This window comes from Pinus tabuliformis, chromosome J (assembly GCF_031772625.1).
Source record: "Pinus tabuliformis cultivar Carrire ecotype Pingquan chromosome J, CPIR1, whole genome shotgun sequence".
NCBI lineage: Eukaryota > Viridiplantae > Streptophyta > Pinopsida > Pinales > Pinaceae > Pinus > Pinus tabuliformis.
Genome location: NC_142295.1, coordinates 1,277,177,470 through 1,277,192,585, shown reverse-complemented (window position 1 = coordinate 1,277,192,585; position 15,116 = coordinate 1,277,177,470). Strand labels below are relative to the sequence as shown.

Here is a 15,116-nt window from a genome sequence, read left to right as displayed (position 1 = left end):
CCTCCAAACCAATTCCTTAGCTTGGTTATGGAAGAACTTAGTGTTGTGATCGCTAGTTAGCAGCCATAAGCTACAAGACTTAAGGCACCATTCTTCCTCTTCTAATCTTAGCACATGATGGAAGGCCTTGAAATTGACGTGCTTGTATTGCAGAAGCTCCTTTGTAATTGATCCTTTCTTTATTTTCCTTTTAGATTATGCCAGATTTGATTTATGCATGTTTATTTTGGCATCCTTTCTTCATTATTTTTTTTTATTGTGTGCTTATTGACTAACTTTAGATCTTTTTTTCCCCAAAAGGTAATTAGAGAACCAATTTCCCACCTACTCCATGTTTCCATTACCAAATCCGAGAAATATTCCCTTTAGATCCAAAGAGGAGAGAAGCGGAAGGGAAACAACCCATAGTTTATTGTTTGTAATACTTGAAGAGAAATTGGTCGATGATTTGAACTCACCCAAGGAAGAATATTAGAGGAGATCTGGAATTCTTGAGATAAAAAGGAACATGAAACTAAAAGTCTTCCTAGGTGGGCTACAATATTCCTTAGGCTAAGTCTACCATTATTCCATGTAAATTTGTTAACCTTGATAACTATTAGATCTATATAAGTAATGAGATCCTCTAAAATTTCTTGAAACTAATCTCGAACATGGGATCCTCCATATTTTTCCCCAAGGATGGTAGGTTTTATTAAAATCCCATGCCATAATACAATATTGATTTCAAGTGGAGCCTCTAAGGTCTAGGAGAGACACTCAATAATTGAACTTTTATGTCTATTGAATAGGCACATATACATTTTTATGTGTAAGGATCGACATTCGATTACTGATAAAAATAAGTAAAAACAATTCTACATGGTGTTAAGGGACGCCCTGCAGGGAAACCAACTCAAAATCACAATTTTAAAGTCTTGATATTACATATACTAAGTTTGACTAAAATTTTTGTCAACACCATAAGCAAGAGTGAAAATGATTTGCAGAATGATACATAGAAACTAGAACTTTGGCCTGGAGCCACAAAACTAGTAGTAAATGTGCTTAACATGAAACTATCATATGTAAATGAACTAGAAGCCACATAAGGGATGGCCAATTACTTGAATGAGCCTGGAAGACTTGAGACTATAAATGAGCTGCGGAGAGTCACTATCTATAAGTTATGAACCATGAGCTACAAGCCACAAGCCACAAACACGCATAACAAGGACCCCTCCTCGGCCCATTGAGCACACACAATGGGAGTTCCTTCATTGACATGCCTCAGCCTTAACTATGCACAATAAGTACTCCTTCTTTGTCCAATGATCACACACAACAAGAACTCCTTCCATAACACCCTAGAGCGTCGAGCCTCTCCACTGCTCTGAGTGTGACGGACGAGCTACCTTCTTACAAGCTGTATGACTGCCCAGAAGTTGTAACACAAATCTCATGCTCTTCACTAACATGACAAGACTAATAACTCGAAGAAATTGCTTCAAATTCCCTGCATGCCTCCCAATGTAATAACTCCACCGATTAGTCAATTTCCAATAGTCCAAAAGGAAAGCCTTAGTGATGAATTGAAGCCTATTTGCAACCAAATGAATTCTACAGGCCACGAATTGCCCCAAGACTAATGGACGTCCAACCCCAACATCCATGCATATGAAGAGAGAAAAATCCCAATTGTAGGCATCGATCCTAGCTGCCAGAGAATTGCAAGGAGGATCAACATTTAAATTATCCCACACCATGGCTCGAATGGAAACCTAAAGAATATTGTGATTCTCCATGAAACCTGATGAATGAATACTATCTTTGCATGGTGGAGCAAAAGGCCAAAAAAATTCACCCTGAGGTCGAATGGCCTTATAATCATCACACACGATCATAAACCAAACACTATGGTATTGGATTGCATTAACGGTAAAGGCTCTAGGTATGATTGAATTTCATGGAGCATACAACTAAGCTATGATTGATGCATGACCCCCCACGTGGAGAGCCAAGTCTCGAGAGCAGTCTTGTCAATTGGAACACTACATTGGCACCCACGGTGGGGGTGAATATGCACATATACATTAACAACAATAAATTCCTTATTTGATGGGAGATGAAGCAAGTGAACCATCAACAAATGAGGCACCAAATGTGAGTCGATCAACTTGAAAATAGAGGTAGACCAAATTTAGAGCCCCCTAGAAGCCCCATTTGATCTAATAACTCTAAGCTCAGAATTCTTCCAAAACTTTGAAAACTTTTGGAGGATCTCTTGTTCTCCCATATTTGTCTCATGGAGCAAGAGGATGGCCAACATTTCCTTTTTTATTATAGATTTAAATTTATACATCTATTTATCGGAGCCTAACCCCCTGCAATTCCAAAAGAGGAATTTCATTATTTATTGTGCCATTTGTTGCCTCTGGAATGGAGGCCATGGATGTTTTATTGATGTTTATACTCACCATTTTGGATGGATCGATTATTGTTTGGGTACCCATTTCCTTTGTTTTTCGTATAAAGTTTTTTCATTCCGTGTATATCGATTTGTCTTCCTCCCTAATTTTCTTCGCAAATGATTTATTTCCTTTTCCCTGTTCGCATCCAATTTTTCATTTACAAATCTTGTTGGTAACCCCAAAACCCGAGTTTCGAGGGCCTTAGGTGAGTGGAATTATTCTTCTTATGAGTCTATATCCTCCGCTTGAGTCCCCACAGAGGCTTTAAGGGAGCATCCCTTCTGGCACTACAAGTGAAGAGGGCTTCGGGTCTTCCCTATCATCATTTTAGTAGTTAGAATTTCCTATTCTTCTAGAAAAATTTTCAAGATACTGATGCTATTGTTTGGATCTAGGGATCTATTATTATTAATAGTAGAGGTTCCCTCTCTAGGCATTAACCCTTACTTTTTTGGAGACATGGGCCCTTTCCCTTTCTGCCTTGTAGTCGCTTGAGGAGGAGCTTGGTTGTTCATCCTTGCGAGGCCTCTTCTCCTATTCTATTGCCTCCATTATTATCCATCATTACTCTGCTTTAGCTTCTCTTTTACCTTATTATTACAATCATGTGTGAAATGGCTATATTCATGTAAAAACTTGCATTTAAATGGAATTTGATTGCAATCAACTTCTTATATATGAGATCAATTATCTAGGTTTATATTTATTACTATTGGTAAACACTTGTCTAGCTCCACCGCCACACTGATATTGGTGCAAGTTTACAACCCTTCTTGTGTCTTATCTCGGTCAATGTATTTGCTAAGAATATTTCCTATACTCCTAAAAGTTTCCTCATTCCAACAATGTAGTAGGAAGAAGAGAAGTTTAACCCATAGTGAGACTTCTGTTGGAACATCACATTTAGCATTAAAATCTGGACTCCAATGATCTAGATATAGCCCTTGGCCCCCCCATGAAGTAGGGGTTATTCCTAAAGATGAGATCCAAATTTGATTTTCCTTCAGACAGGAAGGTGTAAATTGATTGTCAACAAAATGACATTGAAACCTTATTTTTAATCTTGGGTATCCAGTTCTCATCGATCCATGCCCGCAGGGATCTCAAAGAGGGTCATAGGGCCATAAAATGACAAATAATCCTCCAATCTACAAGCTTAAGGGTCATTGATTTAGATTGAGGTGTGAACCTCCACCTTTGGAATGTTGTTGATCTAATTCACAAATTTTGAGGATTCAATCTGACCTCTGCCATCGCCCACTCCATGGTCTTCGCAGTAGTGTCACTTCCTGCCCTAAATATGTCCTACATGAAGCAATTGGCCATAAGAGAATTACTTTGGGAGTATGAATTCACTAGTAAACTCCGATATTTTAGAATAAGACACCATCTATCATTAAATACATCAATAGCCTTATTGTATGATACCAACAATGGAGAATGGAAATGATTACAGTTAAGTAGACTCTGATGTTGACGAGAGTAAAATCATCGCTTCTCATTTCCAGCAGAGCTTCCAACAGATCCTCAGGAGCATCACTCTTGTCTGTCATTTTGCCTTTTGTGGTGAGGCGGTTCTCTATGAATTTGTCAAGAATACCAAATTCCCATATATATATATATATATATATATATATATATAACCTAGTAAAATATATATGTTTATTTTGTTTTGTATTTTATAGTATATAGATAGTATACATTGAAATATTTAGGGATTCTTGTGATGACCCCGTAAATGTAATTATTGAAAAGTTTACTGTGGTAAAACTGGAATGACATTGAGAAACTTATTTTCTTTTAAAAGAGTAATGTGTTATTTTTAATATGCATTAAAGTAATGTGTTTAAAGAATTGCTCAGAGAAAACATTGGACTCCCAAAAAGGGAAAACAGTTAATAGAACTGAAAGTAACCACTTTCCTTAATGGAAGGAATTCCAGGAAAAAGGAAAAAGGTGGTGAATAGCTTTCTCGGGTGTGCTATGGGGACAGACAAAGGGAAAGAGGAAAAGAAGGTAATGAACCTTGTTTCTGGACTATGTCTGGTAATGACCAGATAGTCAAGCACTGAGGATTGTGCTATCTTACCGAGGATTGTGATCCGGTAAGGGTAAGCTCGGGGGGAGACTCAAGTCCTGAAGGACAAGTCTCACGGATGGGAGGATAACGAGCTGCATACAGGAATTTACAGAAGGATTTTGAAGGGATTTCACACCAGGAGCAACCAGGTAAGTATCTGAAACCCTGAAGTAGTTATAATCGTTATACAGTGCATGTAGAAGATTAAACTATAGCTGTTAGCGATAGAGTCTTTAAGTTACCATTAGAATGGCGTGGCTGTAGCTGTGTGTATACTAGTCGAAGGGCAAACTGATAAAATACAATAGACAGTCACAGACTGTACCAGGAAGACAGCTGATAAATAGCATGAATGAGTAGAAGTAAATCTAGATAAGACGGGACAGTGGTGGAAACTGTGAGCAGACCTGTCTGTAAGAAGGGTCGGATATATCCTATCCATAATCTGATAGTGTAATTGTAAAATAAAAGTTTACCTGTAGACTGTCCGGGTTAACGAGCCAAAAGGTCTTTAGAATCTAGCTGTACCTGGGAAACTTTCCTCTGTTCGGGTCAAGTTAAGAAAGGAGGGACCAGTCAAAATACCCGGCGGGTCGTGACCGGACCCCTTCTAAAACCCTTCCAGACCAGCAGTCCAAGAAAGTTAACCTTACCGTGCGTGTGTGCAAGGGTGTTAAAGAAACTAGAATAATATTTAATGTGCATAGACTTCTATCACCTTAAAGGGGAAAAACTGAGTACATGCAAGGTACATATATAAATAAATGTACTAAATCTGAAATCAAGTTCTGTCATTAAAACAGTAGCATTTCCATGATAGGGAAAACCGCATTACATCATTTCCATTCTATTGTAAACAAAACCTTATATAAAGAGCAGACAATATTTTAAAGAACAATCGGATTGAAATCCAGCGATATCGACTTCGGAGATCATCGTGTCGGGATATGGGTCGACATGCATGAACAAAACTAACCAACAAGAAGAAGTATGAACGCGGTGAGAATGAAATACAACACGGTTTTCATATACAGTATGAAGCAAAACTACAGCGTGTTTCCATATAGCACACAAATACCATTTCACTGTTACGAATAACCATATGTATATATAAACAAAACTTATTCCAGAGTGGAAAGTAAACATCGTGAGTCTTATCCATAGCCGGTCTTAAACCTGTGTTCGCCCGCACCTCTATGAACGAGAGGCAGGGCAAACACAGTGAAGACTTCCCTGTTCGGTGGAGAAAAGGATTAAGAACAGACGTAAGCGAAATGCAAATATTAACAAAACCCTGAACGAGATTTTACATAAACAAACTGAGTAATACTCCAGAATAATCTTTACAGCATGTTCCATAATGAATAAACAAAACAGGCTATGTGGAGACCAACAGCGAATCTATGCCAAGCAAACTGTTAAACATCGGATATATTGTCCACAGATTTATACATTACAAACTTGGTGGGTATATGGAAATCCACCTCGAAACAGGGAAATAAATCAAAACCCAAGTGCAATAACCTCATGGTTACAGTCAAGCCGAACAGTCTCATTGGGAGGAGACTCACACTCAACCACTGTGGGCAAAGAGAGTTTTCCACCATGGAAGACAAAACCCCATGCAGAAACCGTAGCTCAAAACCCATGCCGTCATCTGCGTCAAGGGTGAACGCATAAGGTAGCTGGGGTTTAAGTATAAACCCAGGAAATGATTCAGAACTTTTAAACTTGTGCAAAGCAGACCATAAATAACCACAGAGGAATAGCGTACATACCTGTGTATAACCCTGAGACCATTGCCGGCAAGAAGAGCAGACCGCCGAAGGAAAACTGAAGGAGCTACCATTACCTGTCAACAGAAGACATATGGCAGTCACTTCGCCAATTAACTAAACTGTTGTTAAGTCTTAAGATCTAGCAGAGATACGGGGACTTACCTTACCAAATCGGTGGCATTCATCCAGGAAGCGAAGACACCCTGTAATCGATTAGAGAGGAGCAGCGCCGGAGAAGAGACGACAGCAGAAGAAAGGTGTCGGAGGAGTGGCATACATGCCGAAGAGATGGCAAGAGAACCAGAGCGTCGGAGTGCTGCGAATGCCCAGCCAAATCGCTAATAATCCAGGGAGAGGGTTTATAAACCCCAGGTATAACCCTAAGTCGTGGAGCCCTCTCGGCCCTAGATATTTCCAAGAGGCCTCGGACCGTCGATTGTGGCGGTAAGACCAAGATAAAGACGCGGGAAGGATCCAGTAGGTAGAGCCGTGCACAGACCACGTGACCAGTCCAGCCATAATTAAGACAAGTCCAAGTGTCCAGTGTTGGGAGCGCCAGCTTGTGGATTGGTAGGTGCCATAAAACACGAGCCACATCAACTTAACAATAAACTATATACTATACCGATATCATTGTGTTGACAATGGTTTGGAATGCACAACCTTAGACCATGGCCATGATAACAAGTTTGTACGTGCCTCTTATGTATGATATGCATATAGAATGTTAAAAGTAGAACTAACATAAAGCTATGCATTCCGTGGATTAAAGTACAAGTCCAATACTGTCATACAATATAAAGGTACACATAGTATGATAGTGCTCGATCTGCTTAATGGTGGGACAACCATTATAGCAAAAAAAAATTTATTATATGCTTAAGGAAGAGTAGATATGTGACAATTGGTATCAGAGCCCAGGATGCCCAAACTGTGGCCTCTGGGTATTAGAAAAATGTGTTGTCGTTTTATGTTAAAAAAAATATATTTGTTGTTACAGCATTGGTATTGCTCTTTCTTCATTGGGTAAAGAATGCCCAAAGCTCACAAGAATGTCTGTTGTATGATTAGAACAGACCAGAACAAGAAGAAAAATGAATCCAGGAAACAACCCAGAATTGTGGGTGCAGCTGGGTGAGGAGACCCGCAGTACAAACCTGGCGATACTAGAAACAGTCCAAGAGCTGAAGAATGAAATGGCTCGCTTGCGTGAGGATAACGCATGTTTGACAATGGAGCAAGAAGGAATATTAAAAAGCTTGTCTGATAAACAGAACCCGCCACTGACCAATCCAAGTGCAGAGCAACAGATAACGACGGAAGAACAGCAATACCAAGCAGAATCTGAGATTCCAGAAGATGGAAAGGAGCAGTCTGATAATGTCTCAGAACAACAGACTTCAAAGCGGCAGAAGGTGGAACTGCAGGGAGAATTCCAGAAAATCAAACCCCCACACTATGATGGAGAGCAAGAGGAAGCAGCTGAAGCGTGGCTGATCAACATGAATAAATATTTCCAGTTATATGAATACGACCACAATCTGAAGGCTAGATTGGCCATATTTCAGTTGCAAGGGAAGGCAACATTGTGGTGGGAAGAAGTGAAAATCGTAAAAGGAGTGAGTGAGCGAACCATAACATGGGAAAAGTTTCAAAAGTATTTTAAAGAGAGATATCTAACAGAGTGCTTTTATGATGAAAAAGCCAAGGAATTCCATGATCTGAGGTTAGGACAGCAGACCATGGATGAATTCATTAATCGTTTCACCTCCTTGCTTCGCTATGTACCTTATCTTAAGGAGGAAAAAGCAAAGGTGCAGAGGTTTGTTAGCAGCTTGCCCATGTATATGAGAGAAAGGATTGAATTTGACAATCCCAGAACCATGGACGAAGCTATCAGAAAAGCTAGAATGTGCTACCAGCAGAACAAACAGAAGGGGGACAGTTCCAATAAGAAATGGAATGAGAAAAAGGGTAGTAAAACTGTGGGAAACAATAGAGGAAGCCGGGTTGGTGGAACTAAGGGAAATGTCAAAGGCCAGAACAACAGAACAGCACCAAGAAGCTCATTCAGACCCAATCCTGTCAGTGAGACCAGAATGGGAGAACCATCCATCAAATTGGATAATGAAGGAGTAACACGACCCCCAGTACAATGCTGGGGCTGTGGCGGACCACACTATGTCAAGAATTGCCCGCAGAGGAAGGGAGCTGATCAGATCTCTCAGATTCATGAGGCATCAACCGTGGGCGACGTGGGATGGAGTGTGCACAAAATTAATGCAGCCTTGGATGATCGCCAGGCAGAATACCAGCCTACCATGGTAGAATTCGAAGGTAAAATTTCAGACCTTTCTATCACTGTTCTAATTGACCCAGGAGCTACTTTAAGTTATATTAGTCCAAAGATAGTTGAACAGTGTAAATTGCAGTCTGAAAAATTTAAGAATCTGTGGCTAGTATAGTTAGCTACAGGGGCTAAAAGACGTGTAATGGCAAAAATCAAGAACTGTTCCATAATGGTGGCAGGACAGCCAGTGGTAGCAGATCTGAACATGCTGCCACTTGGGTCCTATGACATCCTGATTGGGATGGATTGGTTAGAGAAGCATTGGGCTTTAGTGAATTGTAAAACAAAAGCTATACGGTTCAGGGATGACTTGGGAATGGAACAGGAGATGCAGGGAATTAAACGACCTGTGCAGGTCCGGCCTATCACTGCATCCCAGCTAGTGAAATGCATCTGGAAAAGATGCCAAGTATATGCCATTCAGATAAATTATGCAGAAACCAAGGATAAAGGGAGTCCGCTAGACCACCTTCTAATAATAAAGGAATTCGTGGACGTGTTTCCGGAGGAAATTCCTGGGTTACCTCCGAAGAGGGATATTGAATTCACCATCGAGTTAATACCGGGTGCTACCCCAGTTTCGCGAACACCCTATAGGATGAGAGTTCCTGAGTTGACTGAGCTGAAAATGCAATTACAAGAACTATTGGATAAAAATTATATCCGTCCCAGTGTATCTCCTTGGGGAGCACCGGTACTATTTGTCAAGAAGAAAGATGGAACCTTTAGAATGTGCATTGACTATCGACAGCTGAACAAACTCACAGTCAAAAACAAATACCCCTTACCTCGAATTGACGAGCTTTTTGATCAGGTTAAAGGGGCAACCATATTTTCCAAAATCGATCTGCGATCTGGTTATCATCATATCAGAATTAAAGAAGAGGATATTGCTAAGACAGCCTTTAGAACCCGATATGGGCATTACGAATTTGTAGTGCTGCCTTTCGGATTGACTAATGCACCCGCCACATTCATGTGTTTGATGAACAGCGTGTTCCATCAGTTTTTAGACAAGTTTGTACTAATATTCATTGATGATATTCTGATCTATTCTCGTTCCAGGGAGGAACATGAGGAGCACCTCCAAATAGTGCTGCAGACCCTACGAGAGCATCAGTTGTATGCTAAATTTAGCAAGTGCGATTTCTATAAAGAAGAAATTCAATATTTAGGCCACGTGATCACCAAGGAAGGGATCGCAGTGGATCCTGAGAAAATCAAAACCATAATGAATTGGCTTGTACCTAAAGATGTAGCAGATATCAGATCATTCATGGGGTTAGCAAGATACTACAGAAGATTTGTGGAGGGTTTCTCCAGGGTGGCATATCCTATCACATCCTTAGAGAAGAAAGGAAGGACATTCAAATGGACTTCGGAATGCCAGCAAAGTTTTGATCGACTTAAACATTTACTCACTACGGCTCCCGTTCTAAGCATAGTTGATCCTAATAAGGATTATGTTGTGTGTACGAATGCCAGTAAGGAAGGCATTGGTGGTGTACTGATGCAAGAAGGGAAAGTTATCGCATATGAGTCAAGAAAGTTGAAGGAGCATGAGCAGAAGTATTCTTCTTACAGCTGTTATACATGCTCTTAAAATGTGGCGACATTATCTCTTGGGTAAGAAATTTCTGTTACTAACAGACCATCATAGCTTGACAAACTATTTTAGCCAGCCCACTCTGAATGAAAGGCAAGCCCGTTGGGCAGATTTCTTAAGTGGATTTGACTTTGATATCAAGCATCTGAAGGGGAAGGAAAATCGCGTAGCAGACGCTTTGAGCCGAAAAATACAATGTCTATATGAGGCCACTCTCAGCAAGTGGGAAAGTTCATTGCAAGAAAAGATTAAAAAAGCAGCAAACTTGGATGCTGATTATCAGCAAATGAAGCGAAAAAAGTCACTTTCTGGCCAGGATAACCAACAAGGGTATGAAGTGAGCAAGGATGGAATGTTGTTTTACAAACAAAGACTGGTTGTACCAGATGACAATAACCTTAGAAATTTAATTCTGAATGAGTTTCATACCAGCCACTACTCAGGTCATCCGGGATACCAGAAAATGTTTGCTGCACTTCGAAAGGAGTACTACTGGCCCGGAATGAAAAGACATGTAGCGGAATATTTAGCGCGGTGTTTAGAATGCCAGCAAATCAAAACTGAACATCAGCATCTAGCTGGGCTATTGCAACCCCTACCAATTCCAGAATGGAAATGGGAAATTATATCTATGGATTTTATAACTGGGTTGCCTAGAACTAAAAGGAACAATGATTCTATTATGGTGGTAGTGGACAAGCTGAGTAAAGCCGCCCATTTTATTCCAGTGCAATCAACCTACAGGGCAGTCCAAATTGCACACATATTTATGCAGAACGTGTTCAGACTTCACGGGCTGCCGAAGACTATAATATCAGATCGGGATGTAAAGTTTACATCCGCTTTCTGGAAAGCACTGTTTGCAGAATTGGGTACACAATTGGACTTTAGTACAGCATACCATCCCCAAACTGATGGACAGACGGAGAGAGTGAACCAGGTGTTAGAAGACATGCTGAGAGCATGTGTAATGCAAAAACTGACTCAATGGGAAGATTATCTACACCTGGTGGAATTCGCTTATAATAACGGATATCATACATCAATCCAAATGTCTCCATTTGAAGTCTTGTATGGACGCAAATGTCGAACGCCCTCAAACTGGAGCGGCCCGGAGGATAAGTTAAGGTTGGGACCTGAAATGCTCAAAGAAATGGAAGACATGGTCAAAAGAGTGCGAGCTAACTTGAAAGCCGCTCAGGATCGGCAAAAGACCTTTGCAGACCGGAAAAGAAGATTCAAAGAGTATCAGGTGGGGGATCACGTGTACATAAGAATACAAGCCAGGAAGAGCACTCTGCAGTGGAGCAGTTGTGCCAAACTCGCGCCTCGTTACTTTGGACCTTTTCAGGTCTTGGCAAGAGTTGGGCTAGTAGCATATCAGCTAGCCTTACCTAGCCACATTAGAATTCATAATGTCTTCCATGTATCCATGCTTAAGAAGTATATTTATGACCCTAAGCATGTGATCAAGTGGCAAGATATTCGGGTAAGAGTTATTTCTAACTGAACTAATTGAAGAATTGTTGAGAGATGGAAAAACTGACACTGGTATTGTGTGCAGGTCGAACCGGAAGGAGAGGTCTTGGTCGAGCCGCTGAACATTCTCGACAGGAGAGAAGTACAGCTGCGGAAGCGGGTTATTACCCAAATTAAAGTGCAGTGGCAGCACTATGGACTGGATGAGGCTACTTGGGAGGACGAAGAGCTTTTTCGGAAAGCTTATCCAGAGCTGTTTGAGGACACTAGACATCGGGACGATGTCCAAACTTAGAGGGGGGAGATGTGATGACCCCGTAAATGTAATTATTGAAAAGTTTACTGTGGTAAAACTGGAATGACATTGAGAAACTTATTTTCTTTTAAAAGAGTAATGTGTTATTTTTAATATGCATTAAAGTAATGTGTTTAAAGAATTGCTCAGAGAAAACAGTGGGCTCCCAAAAAGGGAAAACAGTTAATAGAACTGAAAGTAACCACTTTCCTTAATGGAAGGAATTCCAGGAAAAAGGAAAAAGGTGGTGAATAGCTTTCTCGGGTGTGCTGTGGGGACAGACAAAGGGAAAGAGGAAAAGAAGGTAATGAACCTTGTTTCTGGACTATGTCTGGTAATGACCAGATAGTCAAGCACTGAGGATTGTGCTATCTTACCGAGGATTGTGATCCGGTAAGGGCAAGCTCGGGGGGAGACTCAAGTCCTGAAGGACAAGTCTCACAGATGGGAGGATAACGAGCTGCATACAGGAATTTACAGAAGGATTTTGAAGGGATTTCACACCAGGAGCAACCAGGTAAGTATCTGAAACCCTGAAGTAGTTATAATCGTTATACAGTGCATGTAGAAGATTAAATATAGCTGTTAGCGATAGAGTCTTTAAGTTACCATTAGAATGGCGTGGCTGTAGCTGTGTGTATACTAGTCGAAGGGAAAACTGATAAAATACAATAGACAGTCACAGACTGTACCAGGAAGACAGCTGATAAATAGCATGAATGAGTAGAAGTAAAGCTAGATAAGACGGGACAGTGGTGGAAACTGTGAGCAGACCCGTCTGTAAGAAGGGTCGGATATATCCTATCCATAATCTGATAGTGTAACTGTAAAATAAAATTTTACCTGTAGACTTTCCGGGTTAACGAGCCAGAAGGTCTTTAGAATCTAGCTGTACCTGGGAAACTTTCCTCTGTTCGGGTCAAGTTAAGAAAGGAGGGACCAGTCAAAATACCCGGCGGGTCATGACCGGACCCCTTCTAAAACCCTTCCAGACCAGCAGTCCAAGAAAGTTAACCTTACCGTGCGTGTGTGCAAGGTTGTTAAAGAAACTAGAATAATATTTAATGTGCATAGACTTCTATCACCTTAAAGGGGAAAAACTGAGTACATGCAAGGTACATATATAAATAAATGTACTAAATCTGAAATCAAGTTTTGTCATTAAAACAGTAGCATTTCCATGATAGGGAAAACCGCATTACATCATTTCCATTCTATTGTAAACAAAACCTTATATACATAGCAGACAATATTTTAAAGAACAATCGGATTGAAATCCAGCTATATCGACTTCAGAGATCATCGTGTCGAGATATGGGTCGACATGCATGAACAAAACTAACCAACAAGAAGAAGTATGAATGCGGTGAGAATGAAATACAACACGGTTTTCATATACAGTATGAAGCAAAACTACAGCGTGTTTCCATATAGCACACAAATACCATTTCACTGTTACGAATAACCATATGTATATATAAACAAAACTTATTCCAGAGTGGAAAGTAAACATCGTGAGTCTTATCCATAGCCGGTCTTAAACCTGTGTTCGCCCGCACCTCTATGAACGAGAGGCAGGGCAAACACAGTGAAGACTTCCCTGTTCGGTGGAGAAAAGGATTAAGAACAGACGTAAGCGAAATGCAAATATTAACAAAACCCTGAACGGGATTTTACATAAACAAACTGAGTAATACTCCAGAATAATCTTTACAGCATGTTCCATAATGAATAAACAAAATAGGCTATGTGGAGACCGACAGCGAATCTATGCCAAGCAAACTGTTAAACATCGGATATATTGTCCACAGATTTATACATTACAAACTTGGTGGGTATATGGAAATCCACCTCGAAACAGGGAAATAAATCAAAACCCAAGTGCAATAACCTCACGGTTACAGTCAAGCCGAACAGTCTCATTGGGAGGAGACTCAGACTCAACCACCGTGGGCAAAGAGAGTTTTCCACCATGGAAGACAAAACCCCATGCAGAAACCGTAGCTCAAAACCCATGCCGTCATCTGCGTCAAGGGTGAACGCATAAGGTAGCTGGGGTTTAAGTATAAACCCAGAAAACGATTCAGAACTTTTAAACTTGTGCAAAGCAGACCATAAATAACCACAGAGGAATAGCGTACATACCTGTGTATAACCCTGAGACCATTGCCGGCAAGAAGAGCAGACCGCCGAAGGAAAACTGAAGGAGCTACCATTACCTGTCAACAGAAGACATATGGCAGTCACTTTGCCAATTAACTGAACTGTTGTTAAGTCTTAAGATCTAGCAGAGATACGGGGACTTACCTTACCAAATCGGTGGCGTTCATCCAGGAAGCGAAGACACCCTGTAATCGATAAAAGAGGAGCAGCGCCGGAGAAGAGACGACAGCAGAAGAATGGTGCCGGAGGAGTGGCATACATGCCGAAGAGATGGCAAGAGAACCAGAGCGTCGGAGCGCTGCGAATGCCCAGCCAAATCGCTAATAATCCGGGGAGAGGGTTTATAAACCCCAGGTATAACCCTAAGTCGTGGAGCCCTCTCGGCCCTAGATATTTCCAAGAGGCCTCGGACCGTCGATTGTGGCGGTAAGACCAAGATAAAGACGCGGGAAGGATCCAGTAGGTAGAGCCGTGCACAGACCACGTGACCAGTCCAGCCATAATTAAGACAAGTCCAAGTGTCCAGTGTTGGGAGCGCCAGCTTGTGGATTGGTAGGTATGCCATAAAACACGAGCCACATCAACTTAACAATAAACTATATACTATACCGATATCATTGTGTTGACAATGGTTTGGAATGCACAACCTTAGACCATGGCCATGATAACAAGTTTGTACGTGCCTCTTATGTATGATATGCATATAGAATGTTAAAAGTAGAACTAACATAAAGCTATGCATTCCGTGGATTAAAGTACAAGTCCAATACTGTCATACAATATAAAGGTACACATAGTATGATAGTGCTCGATCTGCTTAATGGTGGGACAACCATTACAGTAAAAAAAAAATTATTATATGCTTAAGAGTAGATATGTGACAATTCTTCACACATTACACATTAAAATGTTAAT

At 40.8% G+C, this 15,116-nt stretch overlaps 1 protein-coding gene and 1 long non-coding RNA gene across 3 annotated transcripts; one reads left to right on the top strand and one right to left on the bottom strand.

Annotated features, from left to right (window-relative positions):
- The first annotated feature begins 7,402 nt into the window (after positions 1 to 7,402).
- On the top strand, positions 7,403 to 12,038 carry LOC149231903 (uncharacterized). The gene is made up of 7 exons (XM_089381781.1): positions 7,403 to 8,645; positions 8,838 to 9,288; positions 9,724 to 10,227; positions 10,337 to 10,778; positions 11,040 to 11,615; positions 11,829 to 11,885; positions 11,928 to 12,038. Exons 1-7 carry the CDS (start codon positions 7,403 to 7,405, stop codon positions 12,036 to 12,038), a joined length of 3,384 nt encoding a protein of 1,127 aa, XP_089237907.1.
- A 1,576-nt stretch (positions 12,039 to 13,614) lies between these two features.
- LOC149231902 (uncharacterized) lies at positions 13,615 to 14,501 on the bottom strand. Of its 2 annotated transcripts, none has more exons than XR_016247493.1 (3): positions 14,346 to 14,501; positions 14,184 to 14,257; positions 13,615 to 14,062 (listed from the first exon to the last, which is right to left on the bottom strand). It is a non-coding gene; the product is annotated as an uncharacterized LOC149231902 (long non-coding RNA). The 2 variants fall into 2 exon arrangements; XR_016247494.1 differs by having other exon boundaries at positions 14,351 to 14,501.
- Positions 14,502 to 15,116: the final 615 nt, after the last annotated feature.